The following is an 18,120-nucleotide window of genomic DNA, read 5'->3' as shown; positions in this document are numbered from 1 at the left end:
TCCTCCCAAATGTGAGTCCAGTGTGCTAACCGCTGCACCAACTCACTCGGTGAACTATTGCCTATAATTATGCCTGTGTGGATATTTTTATTTCTGACCTCTGCAGGACGATGAGTAGTAATACTCAACGCTACGACTGTAATAAATAAAAAACGAATTATTTATCAGTTATAAGTGAAAAAAAATACATTTAATTTAAAACTGTGAAAATAAGTGCCAAGTAGAAGCCAAAGCTGAATTTTATAGTTGAAAAGGGATTCTTCATATTGATCATCTTGCAAACAGTAAAACCATATCTCACTAATAATGTTGTTATTGTTGTGGTCTTCAGTCCTGAGACTGGTTTGATGCAGCTCTCCATGCTACTCTATCCTGCGCAAGCTTTTTCATCTCCCAGTACCTACTGCAACCTACATCCTTCTGAATCTGCTTAGTGTATTCATCTCTTGGTCTCCCTCTACGATTTTTACCCTCCACGCTGCCCTCCAATACTAAATTGGTGATCCCTTCATGCCTCAGAACATGTCCTACCAACCGATCCCTTCTTCTGGTCAAGTTGTGCCACAAACTTCTCTTCTCCCCAATCCTATTCAATACTTCCTCATTAGTTACGTGATCTACCCATCTAATCTTCAGCATTCTTCTGTAGCACCACATTTCGAAAGCTTCTATTCTCTTCTTGTCCAAACTATTTATCATCCATGTTTCACTTCCATACATGGCTACACTCCATACGAATACTTTCAGAAATGACTTCCTGACACTTAAATCAATACTGGATGTTAACAAATTTCTCTTCTTCAGAAACGCTTTCCTTGCCATTGCCAGCCTACATTTTATATCCTCTCTACTTCGACCATCATCAGTTATTTTGCTCCCCAAATAGCAAAACTCCTTTACTACTTTAAGTGCCTCATTTCCTAATCTAATTCCCTCAGCATCACCCGACTTAATTAGACTACATTCCATTATCCTTGTTTTGCTTTTGTTGATGTTCATCTTATATCCTCCTTTCAAGACACTGTCCATTCCATTCAACTGCTCTTCCAAGTCCTTTGCTGTCTCTGACAGAATTACAATGTCATCGGCGAACCTCAAAGTTTTTATTTCTTCTCCATGAATTTTAATACCTACTCCGAATTTTTCTTTTGTTTCCTTTACTGCTTGCTCAATATACAGATTGAACAACATCGGGGAGAGGCTACAACCCTGTCTTACTCCCTTCCCAACCACTGCTTCCCTTTCATGTCCCTCGACTCTTATAACTGCCATCTGGTTTCTGTACAAATTGTAAATAGCCTTTCGCTCCCTGTATTTTACCCCTGCCACCTTTAGAATTTGAAAGAGAGTATTCCAGTCAACATTGTCAAAAGCTTTCTCTAAGTCTACAAATGCTAGAAATGTAGGTTTGCCTTTCCTTAATCTTTCTTCTAAGATAAGTCGTAAGGTCAGTATTGCCTCACGTGTTCCAGTGTTTCTACGGAATCCAAACTGATCTTCCCCGAGGTTGGCTTCTACTAGTTTTTCCATTCGTCTGTAACGAATTCGTGTTAGTATTTTGCAGCTGTGACTTATTAAGCTGATAGTTCGGTAATTTTCACATCTGTCAACACCTGCTTTCTTTGGGATTGGAATTATTATATTCTTCTTGAAGTCTGAGGGTATTTCGCCTGTTTCATACATCTTGCTCACCAGATGGTAGAGTTTTGTCAGGACTGGCTCTCCCACGGCCGTCAGTAGTTCCAATGGAATATTGTCTACTCCGGGGGCCTTGTTTCGACTCAGGTCTTTCAGTGCTCTGTCAAACTCTTCACTAATAATATGAAAACATTATAGACAAACTTAATTAAGAATGAAAGAAAAGAGAATTTCATTTATCAAGAAATGAAAACAATTGCATTTCTTCTGGCCAATGCACCTGCCCAGATGGGTGGTTTGGAAGTGGCAATCTGTGGGCTTAGAAGAATGAATTGTTGGAACATCCATTCTATTTACCAGATTGGGCACCCTCTGACTTCCATTAGGTCCCACATCTCAACAAATTCTCAGCTGGCACAAGTTCAGTCCAATTAGGAGCTTATTTCATTTGTAGGGGTGCACATGTGTGTCAGACTGTGCAAAATTGTACATTAGGGATGGAATCCAGTAATTGTAAAAATGTTAATTAAAGTTAATTTACCTAAAAGGCTACTAAATTGAAAAATATATGTATTATTGATGTAAATTGCTTTTTTTCATTGCTGTACCCTCATAAATCTACATCTACATCTACATTGATACTCTGCAAATCACATTTAAGTGCCTGGCAGAGGGTTCATCGAACCACCTTCACAATTCTCTATTATTTCAATTTCGTATAGCGTGCGGAAAGAACGAACACATATATCTTTCCATACGAGCTCTGATTTCCCTTATTTTATCGTGTTAATCGTTTTTCCCTATGTAGGTCGGTGTCAACAAAATATTTTTGCTTTTGGAGGAGAAAGTTGGTCATTGAATTTCATGAGAAGATTCTGTCGCAACGAAAAATGCCTTTCTTTTAATTATGTCCTGCCCAAATCCTACATCATTTCTGTGACACTCTCTCCCATATTTCATAACAACGCAAAACATGCTGCCCTTCTTTGAACTTTCTCGATGTACTCCACCAGTCCTATCTCGTAAGGATCCCACACTGCGCAGCAGTATTCTAAAAGAGGACGGACAAGCATAGTGTAGGCAGTCTCCTTAGTAGATCTGCTACATTTTCCAAGTGTCCTGCCAATAAAATGCAGTCTTTGGTTAGCCTTCCCCACAACATTTTCTGTGTGTTCCTTCCTATTTAAGTTGTTCATAATTGTAATACCGAGGTATTTAGTTGAATTTACAGCCTTTAGATTAGACTGATTTATTGTATAGCCGAATTTTAACAGATTCCTTTTAGCACTCATGTGGATGACCTCATGCTTTTCATTATTTAGGTTCAACTGCCAGTTTTCGCACCATTCAGATATCTTTTCTAAATCATTTTGCAGTTTGTTTTCATCTTCTGATGACTTTATTAGTCGATAAACGACAGCGTCATCTGCAAAGAACCTAACACGGCTGCTCAGATTGTCTCCAAAATCGTTTATATAGATAAGGAAATGAAAAGAAATGTTGTAGCATTAAGTTAAAACTGGCTTTTATGTGGTTGTGGAGAATATCCCTGCATAATGTCTGGACACAGTTCCACAAAACATCCAGGGTAGTTGCTGAAGGACTGTGACAACTCATTGCTAAATGACCACATCTCAGAGTAGTTTTATGAGTGGCATGTCAGGTGAATTTTGCTAGATATTGAAATACTGGTACACATCATTCTTTAAAGTAATCACATTCCTCACCATGTGCATTGTGTCTTTTGAAGAATCTGGCCTGACGCTGTAGTGTTAAAATGTGGAATCTGGAATTACCTGAATGAGGGGATGTTCCTGGGGCACTAAAGCTTCCCAGATGTAATCAGTGTTGTTCAGATTGTCCTTAATACATGAGTTAAAAATCATATATTTTACCCAGTGAGGCTCCATCACACTTCACATTTGTCTGTTGTACTGCTCATGAATGCAGGCTTCCGTGGTGATAGATGACACGTATGTGGCCATTGGTTTAGGAAAGGTTGAGGGAACTTACTGGAAAAACATTATATTTTGCCATTCGGTATGCCAGCAGCGGCATTCATGTGCCCATTGCAGTCTAAGGCAATTGTGGTTTCAGAAGCAGTGGAAACTGATGGAATGGCATGTGTACCCAGAATACATCCCACTGCAGATGACATTGAACTGTCAACATAGATAGATCCACAAATATTGCTGTTCTCCATTCTCAAGCCATCACTATAGACAAAGCTGTGCGATTTATTTTGTGTGCCTTGAGGATACAATTATATCAGTACTGATAACACTTCAGATATAGGGAAAGACAAGATATTAAAATGAAAAGTACAAGTTTTTCAGTTTCAGTATACAGTAATTAAATTTTTTAGAAAGACTTCTTTTTTGTGTTATAATGCTCCACTTTCAGACATAAGAGAACAGCACTATCATCGTTGGTACTCATTTTAATTAACTGGTTTTTAAATTCAGGCCAGAAGCCAGAGACTACTTACCTGCAAATATGCTCTCTATTCTAGCTGTCACTGTAATAGTTGTGGTGCAAGTTTTGAGATTATGTGAAATGTTTGATTTGCTCACAAAAAAGCTGGACTAGGCTTATGCAGCCCCTCCCCCCACCCCTCTCTCTCTCACACACACACCTGCAAGCATACTCCAGAAGCCACGGTACAGTGCATGGCAGAGGGTACCATGTACAAATACTAGTCATTTCCTTTCTTGTTCCACTCACAAATAGAGCAAGGGAAAAATGACTGTATATAAGCTTCCGTACAAGTCTTAATTTCTCTCATCTTAACTTTGTCGTCCTTACATGATATGCACTTTGGTGGCAGTAGAATCGTTCTGCAGTCAGCCTCAAATGCCAGTTCTCTAAATTTCTAAAATAGTGCCTTGCAAAAAGAGCACCATCTGCCCTCCAGGGATTATTTTAATCTGCCAAATTAAAACGCATGACTGCCATGTAATCAACATTTCCAGAAGATGCCTTGAACTGAAATAAGAGCTATTGTGGGTCACGGTATGAGATTAGAGATACATTTATGATGTTTCTAAAATACAACATGCATAGCTGTGAAAGTCAAAATTTTATTGCTAAATACTATTGTCAGACAAATGCAGAACAGAGAGCAACATATATTATGAAAAGCAGATCAGAGTAGTAAGTTCTTTTTTCAGTTGTATTGACAAGAAGACAGCAAAATAATGGACATCTGTCATTGGGCATTGTCTTGTGATCATGATGTGCAGTAATGATTTGTGTGATAACACTGTTTATAACCTTATGATGTACATAAATGAAGGTCAATACTATTACTGAAACCTTTGATCTAATTTTGGTAAGAGTACAACTCAAAATGGTGATTGCCAACTTGCTTTAACTATTGGTGTGGTGCATTTATCAAAATTTTTCTATTTTGCTTTAAGAATTAATGAGTCTTAACTGAAATGCATAAAATGTCCACTGATGTATAACAATCCACCCATTGTAAAACAGTGAGTAAAATTAATGGAGAAGAGAGAGAGAGAGAGAGAGAGAGAGAGAGAGAGAGAGAGAGAGAGAGAGGGGGGGGGGGGGGGGGGAGGAGGAGGAGGAGGAGAAGACAAGACGAAGTTTTATTATCTGTTGGCTCCAATGTCACAGTCAATTTTCTTTGTTTGTAAAATAAATTAATTTACACAATTTGAAATACTATTTCATTTTCTATATTATGACTGCAATATTATCATTTTGTATTAATTTTGTAATATGTATTTCAGAGTTTGGTTATTGTGTCCCGTTTGTCATTCTTGAGCCTCTTCACTGAAGTGTGTTCTTTGATCGCCCCTGAATATTTTGAAAATGGAGAGCCAAGTATAGAAGCTGCGTGCCATGATATAGACCAGTGGCCAAGTCCTGTCCCTGGAGAAAACGTTAATCTACCACTGTTTGGAACAGTGCTTCAGGTATGACAATGAATGGGTGCTTTGGGGCATTTACTTTTGTCTGTGAATCATAATATATAATGATAAAAGATCAGTTAACATCTATGTGCTGTAGTTAGTTCAATTTTTATCCTGCAGTGTCATGTAGTAGATTACAGTCAGTGAAACAATTGGAAAGAATTGCCAGATTGTATGGTTGTGTTTGCCATCTGCTGTAAGTGGATGCTTCAATTGACAAATATAGAAACTGCACACTATCAAGATGAGAACTACAGTTTCTTGCAGCCCCATCCCTATTTTTCTTCTTTTGATATTGACTGACTGTTACAAGTACTGTAGTAAGTTTTTTGCTTGAGACCTAGAGTGTGAAGCAGTGTAAAACAGTGTATGGAGCAGTAAAGTTCATCAAATTAAATTTTGAGTTAAGTTTTTTAATATTTCAGTCTACTGAATGAAATGTAGGTTCAGAATTTTAGAGGGGAAGAAAGAAAACAAAAAAAACAAACAGGTTAAAGAAGAAGAAGAAGAAGAAGAAAAATTTCTATGAATGTTTCTCTTTCAGTTTCATGTATCTTTCAGAAATGTTAGACAGACTCATAGGGAAGTACAAATTTTATTCAAATAAAATATCCTTGGGATTACTTATGCAGGGTCAGTCAAAACATAAAACACTTTAAGACTGCATTTAAGACTGCATTTCTGATGGATTCAGTGTCTGAAGTAACACAACAAGCAAATATGCATAAAAAAGTTGTAGGGGAATCACTATGGAGTTTGCAAACAAGCATAATGGTTATGGCATGTGGAAGCTCTAAGGCTTGCCTAAATAACTTGGTTGGTAATAACTTTTCTTTTGTAAGAAATGTTTCAGGTCTAAATGTGAGGTTCCAATACCTGTTTGGTAATTCAGATTTATGTTTTTATGGTTTCCATAAATTACTTAAAGTGCACAGTCAGGATGGGTCCTCTGCACAAGACTTGGCTGATCTTGATACTCAAACTCATTTTGAAATTAAAAGTCATGTCCTGCAAATACTCTGAACTCATCTTTGTGGCTGACTGTGAACTGAATATCATTTGGTGCACAACATTAAGGGCCACTACATCTCTTCCAATGATGGCATATTGCTGAAACTTGTATCAATAATCTATTATGTTTGCTATTATTGTACAATTTTATTGAATGAATGTCAGTGATCCAGAAACCAATCACTAGCAATGCTTTCAGAATGACCTGCTAAGTTCATTTGATAGTGTCAGTTGATAGAATACTATTGTATGGAAGAAAATACAGTTCAATACATAAGAATTATTTCTGTCACCAACCTCTTACTTAATAATGTATTGTGTTAACTTTCTCACTGTCATTATAAACTTTCTGTGTATGGGTACTGCTATAGTGGAAACATGTTGTTTGTAGAAACTGAGTTTATTAACCAGTAACATAGTATATGCTGTTAATTCAAATTTTTTGGACCTTTCAGGCTTATATTCCTGTTCAAAGCAAAAAGCCATGCAGTGTAGTTCCATCAGGCTCACCTCCAAGAATGAATTCATTAGTGCAGCCACCACCGACTGTCCTCCGCTCTATTCATGAAGTAAACTTATTCCGATGTTTTTCACCTGTTGTCTCACATGTACTCCTCTTATGGGAATTAGTACTTACTGGTGAGCCAATCGTGGTAATGGCTTCATCTCCCTCTACGTGTTCAGAAATGGTGCAAGCTCTTGTAAGGTATGTATTTTTCAATGCAGTTAAAGTAGCGCACTGTGTTTTGTTTGCATGTTAAACAAATAAAGTTTGCTTATAATACTACTGGTGCAATTTGGTATTGTGTAATGTAGCAGAAATCCTGATATACTTACTAAGAAATTATTTGATAGTGAATTCTCAATTGCGTAGAAGTTTTGCTGCTATAATATATGATTGGCATGTGGATTAATTAGTATTAATATGTTTTCTTATTTGTCTCATTAGATACTAAGTGTCTTTGATGTCCTCAGTTTATAACTGTTGTGTTCTGCAGATCTAGCTTTCAAAACACTAACACTGCCTATATTAAAATTCTCAAGATATAAATTAATTCCCCATAAATTTCTCCTTCTCTCATAAAATTAAAAGCTGTTGTCAGGGGAACCTCACCCCCCTCCATTTTTAAAGACTGATGTAGCATCTTCTGTTGCACCAAACATTATTAAAGATAATGTGATTATTGTGTAAATGCTCTTTCATTTAGTGCAGACTAATTATTGGTTTTCTTAGCACCCTGTTTTTGTTTTGATATATAAGGTAAAAATCAGGAGTTCTTTACTGAACCACAATTAATGTAATTTCGTAATAATTCTGAAACATTCGTGAGAACTCGTAATAAATGATTGTGGAGCTACTTCAGTATTCCCTCCATCAAGGTTCAAGTGTCAATCTATAACAAAGTTTTTTTTTAAATATATATTTGCAGTGGGTGGTAAAATCTATATTTGCACCACCCATAGAGCTTCAGAAAATAAACTGCTTTAATAAGATCTGTGTACAAGATATTAGCGTTGTTCCATTTTGGCTGTATAATATTGTATGTATTGGATGTAGTTAATTACCAGTATTGGCCATGAGCCATCTTCAAATAGTATATGTGACATAGTCACATGTCGTATATGTTTTAACAATGTGTATTCTATACCCTGTAAGTGTGGAAAATATAGTGCATTTTGGGATGTATGTTCAAGTATATCTCTCCAACAGCTAGCAGGTCCAGCATATTCTCCAGAAAGACATCACAGTGCAATATCTTCTTCATGACTTGTGTTAATTTTCTGACACTGTGTATGTCACAAATAAATCACAAAGTATGTAAAGCACTGTGAAGTTCATTAGGATTGTGTGTTGGCTCCACCATCTATTACACAATTCCTATGTCAACACAGAAGCTGCAACATTGATATCTGTTTGTAGATGTTCCTCATTTGTTTATTTATCTGGACTGATGATGTGTGAAACTATTTTCATGACTCAGAATCTCATTTCTCTATTGCTCTGCAAATTTTAAATATTCTTATGATATAGTCTGAATGTAGGCTCTGCATTGTCACTGATTTTACTGACTGCTTCTCACCAGTCTTTTGTGTGTTGAGGTATAGTGCTTGAATGTCTACAAAAGGCTAGGTGCATCATTTCTGGTGTAAGAAACTGAATGAGACTCATGAACATTCTGCCAGTTGGTAATTAACAACAGGGCTCCCTCCACGACAGCACCCTCAGGTCTGATACTTCTGTGGATGGTCACATGCCCTCTTTCTGAATATTACTGTAGTCTTAAATGATTTTCAGTGAGTTGATGTTGTTCCTCTTCCTGACAGATAACAAACACAAACCAATTGTCGCTATGTTCCATTTCAGTGAAACTTCTTGGAGGTTGTCGAAGTTCCACTATTACTGATAGGATGAATGGACAACAACTTTGTTGCATAATTTAGACTCCTCTGAATTTAATTTCATTTCTCCTGGTGGTCAGTGGACTCTTAAGGAGACCTGTGCAGACTTATTAATGATTTGATGTATGATGCAAAATTGCTATGACAATAGGACCGGAAATCAGTTGTCTATTTTGTATACCTTCTTCATGTTTGCCCTTTGACTGATAACAATTTTTATGTAGCATTGCAGTATCCATTTCCAACAACTTCTTGAATTGTTGTTCAGTTTTGGTGTCACATATGTTTCAGTCTCTTTCTATGTGTCATACCTAAAGCCCAATTCTCTAATGTTGCTACTTTCAATTTCAGGAACATTGCTCATTGTATTTTACTGGCATCCTCAGATACCTTTTTCAACTATAGTATGCTGACATGAAAGTCTTCTATTTTGATTTTCTGTATGTTAGACATGTACTAATATTTTCTTGTATCTCTTAAAATATTTTTGTATAGATGTGTGAATATTCAATTTTTTAAAACAAAATTGTGTTGTGTATTTATGTAAAAGTCTACTGGAATAGGCTAAAATCAACTGTATTAATTACTTTATTAGTGCAATTTTCTGTTGGTACTGCCATGATCTTGATTTTTCTGGAGAGGTTGTCAACAAGCTTTCTCTTGTATACATTTCCTATTATTCTGTCCGTAATTATGATTAACTCTTTTATGTAGTTCATTTTTATTTAGTAAGCTTTGGTGATATTGCTTCTATGGACTCCATGAGTATTTACTGATGAACATCCTGAGAAACTGTGGTTTGTGGTATTTGTTAGAAGTTATTGTTAAATAAATTCTTGTTTTACCAATTTTGTTAAATATTGTTGTGTTAAATGGAGAAAAATGCATTTTCTAGGTAGATATGTATATGCAGCACAAATGGAAATATTATGCAAACAGTAAACCATTTATGAGAGGCCTTTCAAAAAAATGCTTGTATACACTACTGACGAGTTGTAATGATATTTATCAGTAATGTGTGCTAGTGATTTCTGCTATTAATGTAAGATGAGTGTTACTTTTACAAAGTAGTGAGAAATGGAAAATGAGCACTTCTGAAATTCTCATATTTGCATGGAGTAAGGGCTGTGAAGGCAATGAATGATTCAAAGCACCATGCTATGGACTGATTAGGAAACATGTCCTGAGTGTGAAAAATGTGACCCTCCAGAGACTCTATTTGACAATCCTACTGGGTTAGTGAATATTGAAGATATGCCAGGATGGCATACAAAAGCACAATTCATGTAATTAATTGAACTTTAGTGATGTCATATATGTGGGCTTGTGGGAGACTGAATGTCTATCTTATTGCTGTATTTCTGGTAGTGGCACCATACACTTTCTTGCTTGAAGTATTGTACAAGTAGCCATTGTTGATCAAATGACAGCTGAAACACAAAGTAGCATCAATATAGCAATGAGAGTATCAGCTAGGACCACCAGGAACTGCTTACTGGAAGTGGGGCCGAAAAGAAGAGTGCCACTCACCAGACTTTCTCTCACACTTCCTGCTGTGTAGCTCTCCTGTTATAGTGTACTCAAACACATACATGTGGGTTGGGAGAGAGTGGGAATGGATAATTCAAAACTGTGGTTAATGATAAGAGAAGACTCTGACTTGGCATCAGTGATGCTTGTTTACTTGTGTGAAGTCAACCAGGAGAGTAGCAGGTGATAGGGAATATTAAATACACTGATGTATAAAGCATCATGGTGTTGGGGTCTATGGCATTACTACTGTCTATCCATTTGGGGTGTAGGTCAGGCTTCTACAGATACTGTTTGACACACCATCTGACTAACAGCGTCAGACCAGTTAAACTGGGTTCACTTCCAACGCAACATAATCTTGGCTTGCCAACTGGGCATTTTCTGCAGCTGCTGTAGCAAATTATATTGACCTTGTCATTGTAAAAGAATGCTGTCACAGCTGGGTAAAGGCTGACTTTCATCCACTTACAGTCACAAAATTGTCATATTCTGTACATGAAATAATGTGCAATACAAACTATAAACAATAGCGAGTCTGAAACATGTATCTATAAAAGTTAATTTGTGCTTCACCAGGTAAACAGCTTGGCAGCTTTCCTTCATACATACATACATACATACATACATACATACATATATATCTATAAATTTTAGTTTTACTTGTGTTGCTTTTGTTGTGAAACACTGTAAAAACTGATATGAAAGATTCTTTACATGTTTGCTGGTCTGAATTGTAGATAAAGAGTGATACACATCATACTAAAATTGTTTTCCCAGCTAACGTTTCCATAGGTGTATGACTCTGTGATTACAACCATATACAATGCATCATGTGCTTTTATGTGGGACCTCTGGTTCATGATTTTAGATTTATTTTTTATTGGTGTAGTTGAGAAATAAAGGCCAGGGTAATAGTTTCTGAATATAAATTACATAGTGTTTGAAGTTCATTAAATTAATTTTTGAATATTTTGTAAATTATTGTTAGACACAATAAGTTCTTTACTTGCATTCTAATTGTTTTCATATTTTTGCCTGGTTATAGCATGATTGCACCACTGACATATTGTGGTGATTATCGACCATACTTCACTATCCATGACAGTGAGTTCAAAGAATATACTACTAAAGCTCATGCTCCTCCATATGTCATTCTTGGTGTGACAAATCCGTTCTTTGCAAAAACACTGCAGCACTGGCCACACATAATTAGAATATGTGAGCCATCCAATACAGGTATGGTTTCTATATATGTATATTTCTCTAGCATGTGTGGTGTTGAGTGTCTTGCCTCCAAATCTATTATAGCGGTCAGTTGTGAGATATGCTACTGGAATGAAAAAGGAGACAATTCAGACTTTGTAAATAAACTATGTTCATGCCCTGTTAGAAATTATTTAGTGTCTGCTACTGAAGTAATAGTCTTGCAACTGCATTTATTGTAATGTTGCACAAACACAATATCACAATTCCAACCAACCAACTTTACTCTGTTTCGACATGCAGAGAGATACTATAGACACTGAATGAAGTAGTACTTTGTACTAATAGACTTAACCAGGATGAACAGTAACACACAGTCTAATATGGAGCATGGAGCATACATCTATCACATAAACATCAGTCTGTTGAAGGCCCAGCTGTGCTGCCTTATATATGATTGTGTATCACATGGTGCAGCGCTTTCTGTGCCAATGCGCACTGGCCGCTTTAGGCCGATCATGTAGGCATGTGCTATTTAATTGTGCATGCTCACAGTATACAGCTACCACAGCATCAAAAGTGAAATTTGATTGAGAAATGTGTCAAGGTACAAAGGCTAGTTGTACAACACAAGAAGTCTAGAAAGAGATCAGCAATCATGATGAGTTTATACAATGAAAGAACTTTTAAATGCCATTGTATTTATCCACATCAATTGTAAAGTACACATTTCAACAGATTGCCTTCATCAGATGGACAGATGGCTATTTACCACTGTCAGCTATCACTTTGCTTTATGATATTATTCTGTGGATATATCAGTCTCCCGTCTACAATTTTTTCCTGCGGTAGTTATTTCTTTTGTGTTAATTTATTTTTTTTTTGTATATTTATTGTCTATTTTATTTTTACCTTGTTGTGAAAATGTTTTATAATCTCATCCTCTTTGCTCTTCCCTCCTTGAAAATGGTACCCTATGCCATATATTGAATGAATTTTCAGCTTTTATCCAAGAGGAACTTTTATGATCATTCATATATGTTCTTTCATTGTATTCTGGAATGAACAATTTATTTTTAATGTATCAAACCAGGTTAATGGGGGATTTGTTCTAATGTGTTTCCCTTTTCACCTGTTGATGCATAATGTTAATCTCAGTTAATAACATTCACATGAGGACTCAACATTGGCAAATTCTTCTATATGGATTTGTGCTGAATTCTTAACTTCAGTGTGGAAGTCCCATTGAAAGAACATATGTTTAGGGAAATATGACCACTTAAAATCATTTTTGACCCCTTTGCCATTTTATCAAAGTGTAGTGCACATCTCATGTACCTCAAAGATTCGCTGCATGCACACCCAAGTGTCTACATGTATTACCACCCTGCCCCCTGCTCTCCCACCCACACATACACATTTCCTCATTCTTTTCCCCATATATTTTTGTTTCTTAGTTGCATTATTCTTTCTGTTGTTCTGTTGTTGAATTATCTTCCTCTTGTTATCCATCTGTGCTTCTCAATCTGTTCTTACTATCATCTTTGATCTAAAGTTTCCAGTGCTTACCAATTAACTGTGTCTATGACCTCCTACTCCTTAACTCTCTCTGAAACATTCTCCTTCATCTTTGTTTCTACTCATTCTTGCAACAGGTGGCTCCTCTTCAACATTAAATCTGAGTGAGAAAGGCTGCAAAAATGGGATGGGGGAGAGGAGAGGGGAGAGGCAGAGGGAGAAGTTAATCTAGCCCTCTTTCTTCCATGAAGAACAATCTGTAGTTCTGAAAGCTCCGATTACGATTTTTTGTTTTAAGTTTTTTTAATGACAGTAATAGTCTTGCAAGGTAGTTTCAGTAGTGGAAAAAAGTCTGTTCATTTAGTGCAGGAGAATGTACAGGAGGACAATTATTGAACTTTATGAAACAAAATGTAAATTAGTTACAAACTACAGTGTGCACACACTTTCTTCTATATGTAAATGTCATTACAGATATTCAGATTTAGGTTATGATATGTTTGGTATGCCTATTATCATTGGCAATGATGTGGTACAGTCAAATAGTGAAATTCTGCATGACCCGCTGAAGTGTCGGAATATCGATGCTGTCGATGACCTCCCGAATGACTGTTTTCAGCTCAGCAATGGTTTCCAGGTTATTCCCGTACACCTTGCCTTTAATATAGTCCCACAAAAAGGAGTACCACGTGTTCAGATCCAGATAATGTGGTGGCCAATCGAAGCCCATGCCAGGGGCATCTGGGTATCCCAGAGCCAGAATATGGTCCCCAAAGTGCTCCTCCAGGACATCAAATGCTCTCCTGCTTCAAGGGGGTCAAGCTCCTTCGTGCATGAACCAAATCTTGTTAAAATCAGGGTCACTTTGGATAATTCTTGACCACATTCATGAAAGTCCTCAAGAAAGTACTGTATCCCAGAATGGTGAGACACTCTGAAAACTTTGACATCATCAGTGAACAATGTACTGGAATTCCCTAGTTAAAAAAAATGAAGCCAGTTGGGTTTTCTCATAGAGCGTTTCACTATGGTGTCAGAGAGGCAGTGGCAAACTTGTAACGTTACTAGTCTGTTACTTGACATGATAAGTCTCTTGGATGTCCATCTTCACCAACCTTCTTCTGCTAACTAATAGGTTCTTTCAAAGTAAGTAATGATTTAATACCACAACACAGTCAAGTTCTCTTATTTCATGCATTGCATTTATAGCTTTAAACCTAAGATGATCAGCTTTTATTTAGTAATTTTAACTATTAATATGTAACACATCTGCACTTCACAGACTCCCTGAGTGGTTTAAAAGAGATTTTCAAGTGGATGTATAGATAACTGAGTGAGGAACTTTACATTGTAATAGTTAGATGCAGCTGACTAATTACACAGTGACTGTACAGTCTGACTAGAACACGTGAACTCGTGAGAATTGCTTCATGGAAATGTGGATTGTGGACATTGCAGCTACTGGCCATCGTGCATGAAGTCTATTTGTAGATGTGAATATTACAGAAAATTACAAATTGGTGATATACTAAGTTGTTATATTTTAGACATCAATATAAAATCCAGTAAAATTAGAAGGGATAAAAATACAATATGCAGTGACGCTGTATAGTTAAAAATGGCAAAATTATTGTTACTATTTTATAGGAGAGCAATTTAATGTGCAAAGAATTCCCAAAATTCACCAAAAAGTTGTGTGAAGTGGATAATTTAAAAACTAATAGGTCATTTGACTGAAAATACACGTTTTCAGAAGCAGAAAAATCAGGGCTGCAAAACAGTGTCACTGGATTTTGGGAAGAATTACACTTTAAGATTCAAACATTCTAGAACATGAAAATTTTAAACATTAATAACTCTGGAAATATCACGTTTTGGGAAAATCAAATGTTTGTCGAAAAGTGGAGAATGAGGAACTTTTAAATGACCTATGGCAATCTTGAAATGAACAATTTTTAGCAGTATGGAATTTTGAAATGTACATGGTCTACAGGTATCATAAATTATGACCATTTCTATAAATAAAATGTTTCCATAGAAACTAAATGTGCCTCAGCAGTCTGAAAACTATCCTGTGAATAATAGAGTTTTGTGAAATACAGCATTAATAAGAAGTTACTTATTTCATGTAATTAACTTATAGACACTGCTAACAAAAATATACCAGAAAAGGAAGAAACAATAAAAGTGGCATCAGGATTGGTATAAGAACAAGTAGAATGCTCCCACCTTGTTCTGTTACAAACTGGTGAAAATCCTACCTCCAAAAAAGGAAGCAGAAGGTGGTTTTGGGTGAGAGGGGCAAAGCAGGTGAGGGAGTAGAGTCTGACTGGGGTACTGTACTCCAAGAATTACCTTAGGCACCTGTCCTTGGCCTGCTGCTATTTCTCATATATATATATATATATATATATATATATATATGATTTACCTTTCTTGTACAAAACATACAAGTTCACTACATCGCTGACAATACTAGCCTTCCAGAAAGTCTGCCGATCTAAAGGCTGATCTCAAAAAATTACTTTCAGGACTCCAAACGTGGTTTGAAGCAAACTTACTGACAGTAAACCTCATCAAAACTGATTATATCCAGTTCAACTTCAATTACAAATTCCCATTCGAGTTACTTATTGTACATGGCTATCAGAAAATACAAAAGATTTAGTGCACCAAATTCTTAAGCCTCCACATAGTTCATTGTTGTTCATGACTAGATTAATCAGTTCCTCATTCATCACCTGTATGTAAATTTGTGAAAACTAGAATTATTAACAAGCTTACATGATTAGCAGATAGTTTGTGCAATGCCATGCACAATTACATTGGATTTAGATAGAAAATGTGAATCAGCATAAGGAAATTAAGAAGTGAGTAAAGCAGAGGCAGTTAATGTTTCATTGTTACTGAATAGGTTTGGGGAAAAGAAAAAATGACACAACACACAGTTGTACAGGACTGTAATACTTAAGATAGCCACTCTGCTTCTAAACATGTGTCACACTTCATCAGTAAGTATTTTAGTGGTTTCTGTAGAGAACATAGGCTATAGTAATTTCTGAGTCGGAAACAAGGATTCTGAAGTTGCAAATGGGCAGAAATGATATAGTGACCATCATTGGTAAGTTTGAGAGCATTTATGTATGTTAGGATGGTTCACAGAGAGACTGCATTATGAGAAAGTAGCTTAAAAAAATTGATTTCAAAAGTAGTGTCCCATTGTGCATTAATATTTACATTAAGCAACTTGCTGACAAACTTAGTTGTGCAAATGTAAATACTGGGGAGCCTGTCTCCATTCCCGAAAAACTGTATATTGGAGAAAATGCCACTGAATTATATTAGTTCTGTTCTTTCAATCCTCCTCCTAATTTCAAATTTCAGAAAACTTCTGTTTTCATTGGTGGTTTCAACAGCCACAGCACTGCCTAGGGATACCCTGAAGGCAATGTCCAATGGCCAAGATGGCCGCCGAGTAAGTGACGCCAGAAACCATTTCCAGAAAGTTAAGTGATTTAGACAGAAATATAATTTAGTTTAACGCCGAAAACAAATTAAATACGTGCATTAGTGTATCGTTTAGTCTTGCCATTAAAGGTTTGACTTTTCTTTGCGTATTTTTTTAGAAAACACGAAAAGATCGTAACTTCGCGAAGTCGCGCTTAGGCTTAAATTTTGTAAACGTGTTTGTTTCTTGTTTCACGGTAATTTAACTAGTTTCTCGGTAACAAATAAGTAAACTACCGTAAATAGCGTATAACTTCATTGTTTTTATACAGATTTCAGAAAAACAGCGTAACTTTATATCAGAAACTTGCCTATATACATTTGTTTTATAGGCCTAATTCTCGTAACGTTTTTGGAGAATCAAAGTTAAAGTATCTCGTTTAATTGTCCTTTTTTTCATTCCATCGAGTAAAATATATAATAAATAGCGTATACCTTCATTGTTTTAATACAGATCTCAGAAAAACAGCGGAATTTTAAATCAGAAACTTGCTTATATACATTCGTGAATAGGCTTAATTCTTGTAACGTCTTTTTTGATTTTCGGTAATTTAACTGATTTATTCTAGCTAAAGTATTATTTTTGCCATGAGTGAGAAGTGCCTGACATGCCGTAGAATTGTTAGTTCCGGGGTTTGGTGTGATGGATGCAGTAGTTTTTTTCACTGGGGGGGACTGCAGTGGCGTGGGTGTTGGGAAAGTGGATCAGGCTCATCAGTGGTTATGTAGGATTTGCAGCAGGGATAGGAAGATAGTGGAACAGGAGGGGAAAATTGCTGCCCTTCAGGCTGAGCTAGATCAGGCTAGGGAAGATCTGGACAGGTTAAGGAGGGAGAAGGGCAAAGAGAGGTGGGAAGTGGCAACAGGTAGCAGAAGGAACAGGCCTAGAACTAAGTCTGACAGTTTTGTGGTGAATGTCAAAAATAAGTTTGACCTGTTGCTTCAGTTAGAAACTGATGAGCCTCAAGCAGAGGTAATTGTAGACAGGACACAACAAACTTTCAATAGGAAATTGAAAAAGAATGTAGGAAAGTCATTGAAAAGGAAGAAAGTTTTGTTGTTAGGCAGTTCTCATGCCAGAGGTGTAGGCCAACTTCTGCAGGAGGAATTAGGACCAGAATACCAGGTCACAAATTTTTTCAAACCAAGTGCTAGTCTGGATCAGGTGACAGAGGATTTAGGTTCACTCTGTAAAGGATTTACCAGGGACGACAATGTGGTTATTGTGGGAGGGCCAGGGAACAGCATCGACAGAGATCCTGGGTACAGTATAGAGTGTGACCTGGTAAAGATTGCGTCGGCATCGAGACACACCAATGTTGAATTTGTATCTGTCCTGAGACGCCATGACCGGCCTCATTTGAACTCTTCTGTT

At 36.6% G+C, this 18,120-nt stretch overlaps 1 protein-coding gene across 1 annotated transcript in view; it reads left to right on the top strand.

The window, feature by feature from the left end:
- Positions 1-18,120, top strand: part of LOC126470046 (protein DENND6B) — a 211,371-nt gene that overhangs the window by 156,802 nt on the left and 36,449 nt on the right. Inside the window, exons 3-5 of the mRNA XM_050097544.1 lie at positions 5,391-5,576; positions 7,040-7,290; positions 11,563-11,753. Coding sequence (XP_049953501.1) covers positions 5,391-5,576; positions 7,040-7,290; positions 11,563-11,753 — 628 coding nt within the window. The remainder of the gene's footprint in view (positions 1-5,390; positions 5,577-7,039; positions 7,291-11,562; positions 11,754-18,120) is intronic.

This window comes from Schistocerca serialis, chromosome 3 (assembly GCF_023864345.2).
Source record: "Schistocerca serialis cubense isolate TAMUIC-IGC-003099 chromosome 3, iqSchSeri2.2, whole genome shotgun sequence".
Classification (NCBI taxonomy): Eukaryota; Metazoa; Arthropoda; class Insecta; order Orthoptera; family Acrididae; genus Schistocerca; species Schistocerca serialis.
This window is presented reverse-complemented; position numbering and strand designations above follow the sequence as displayed.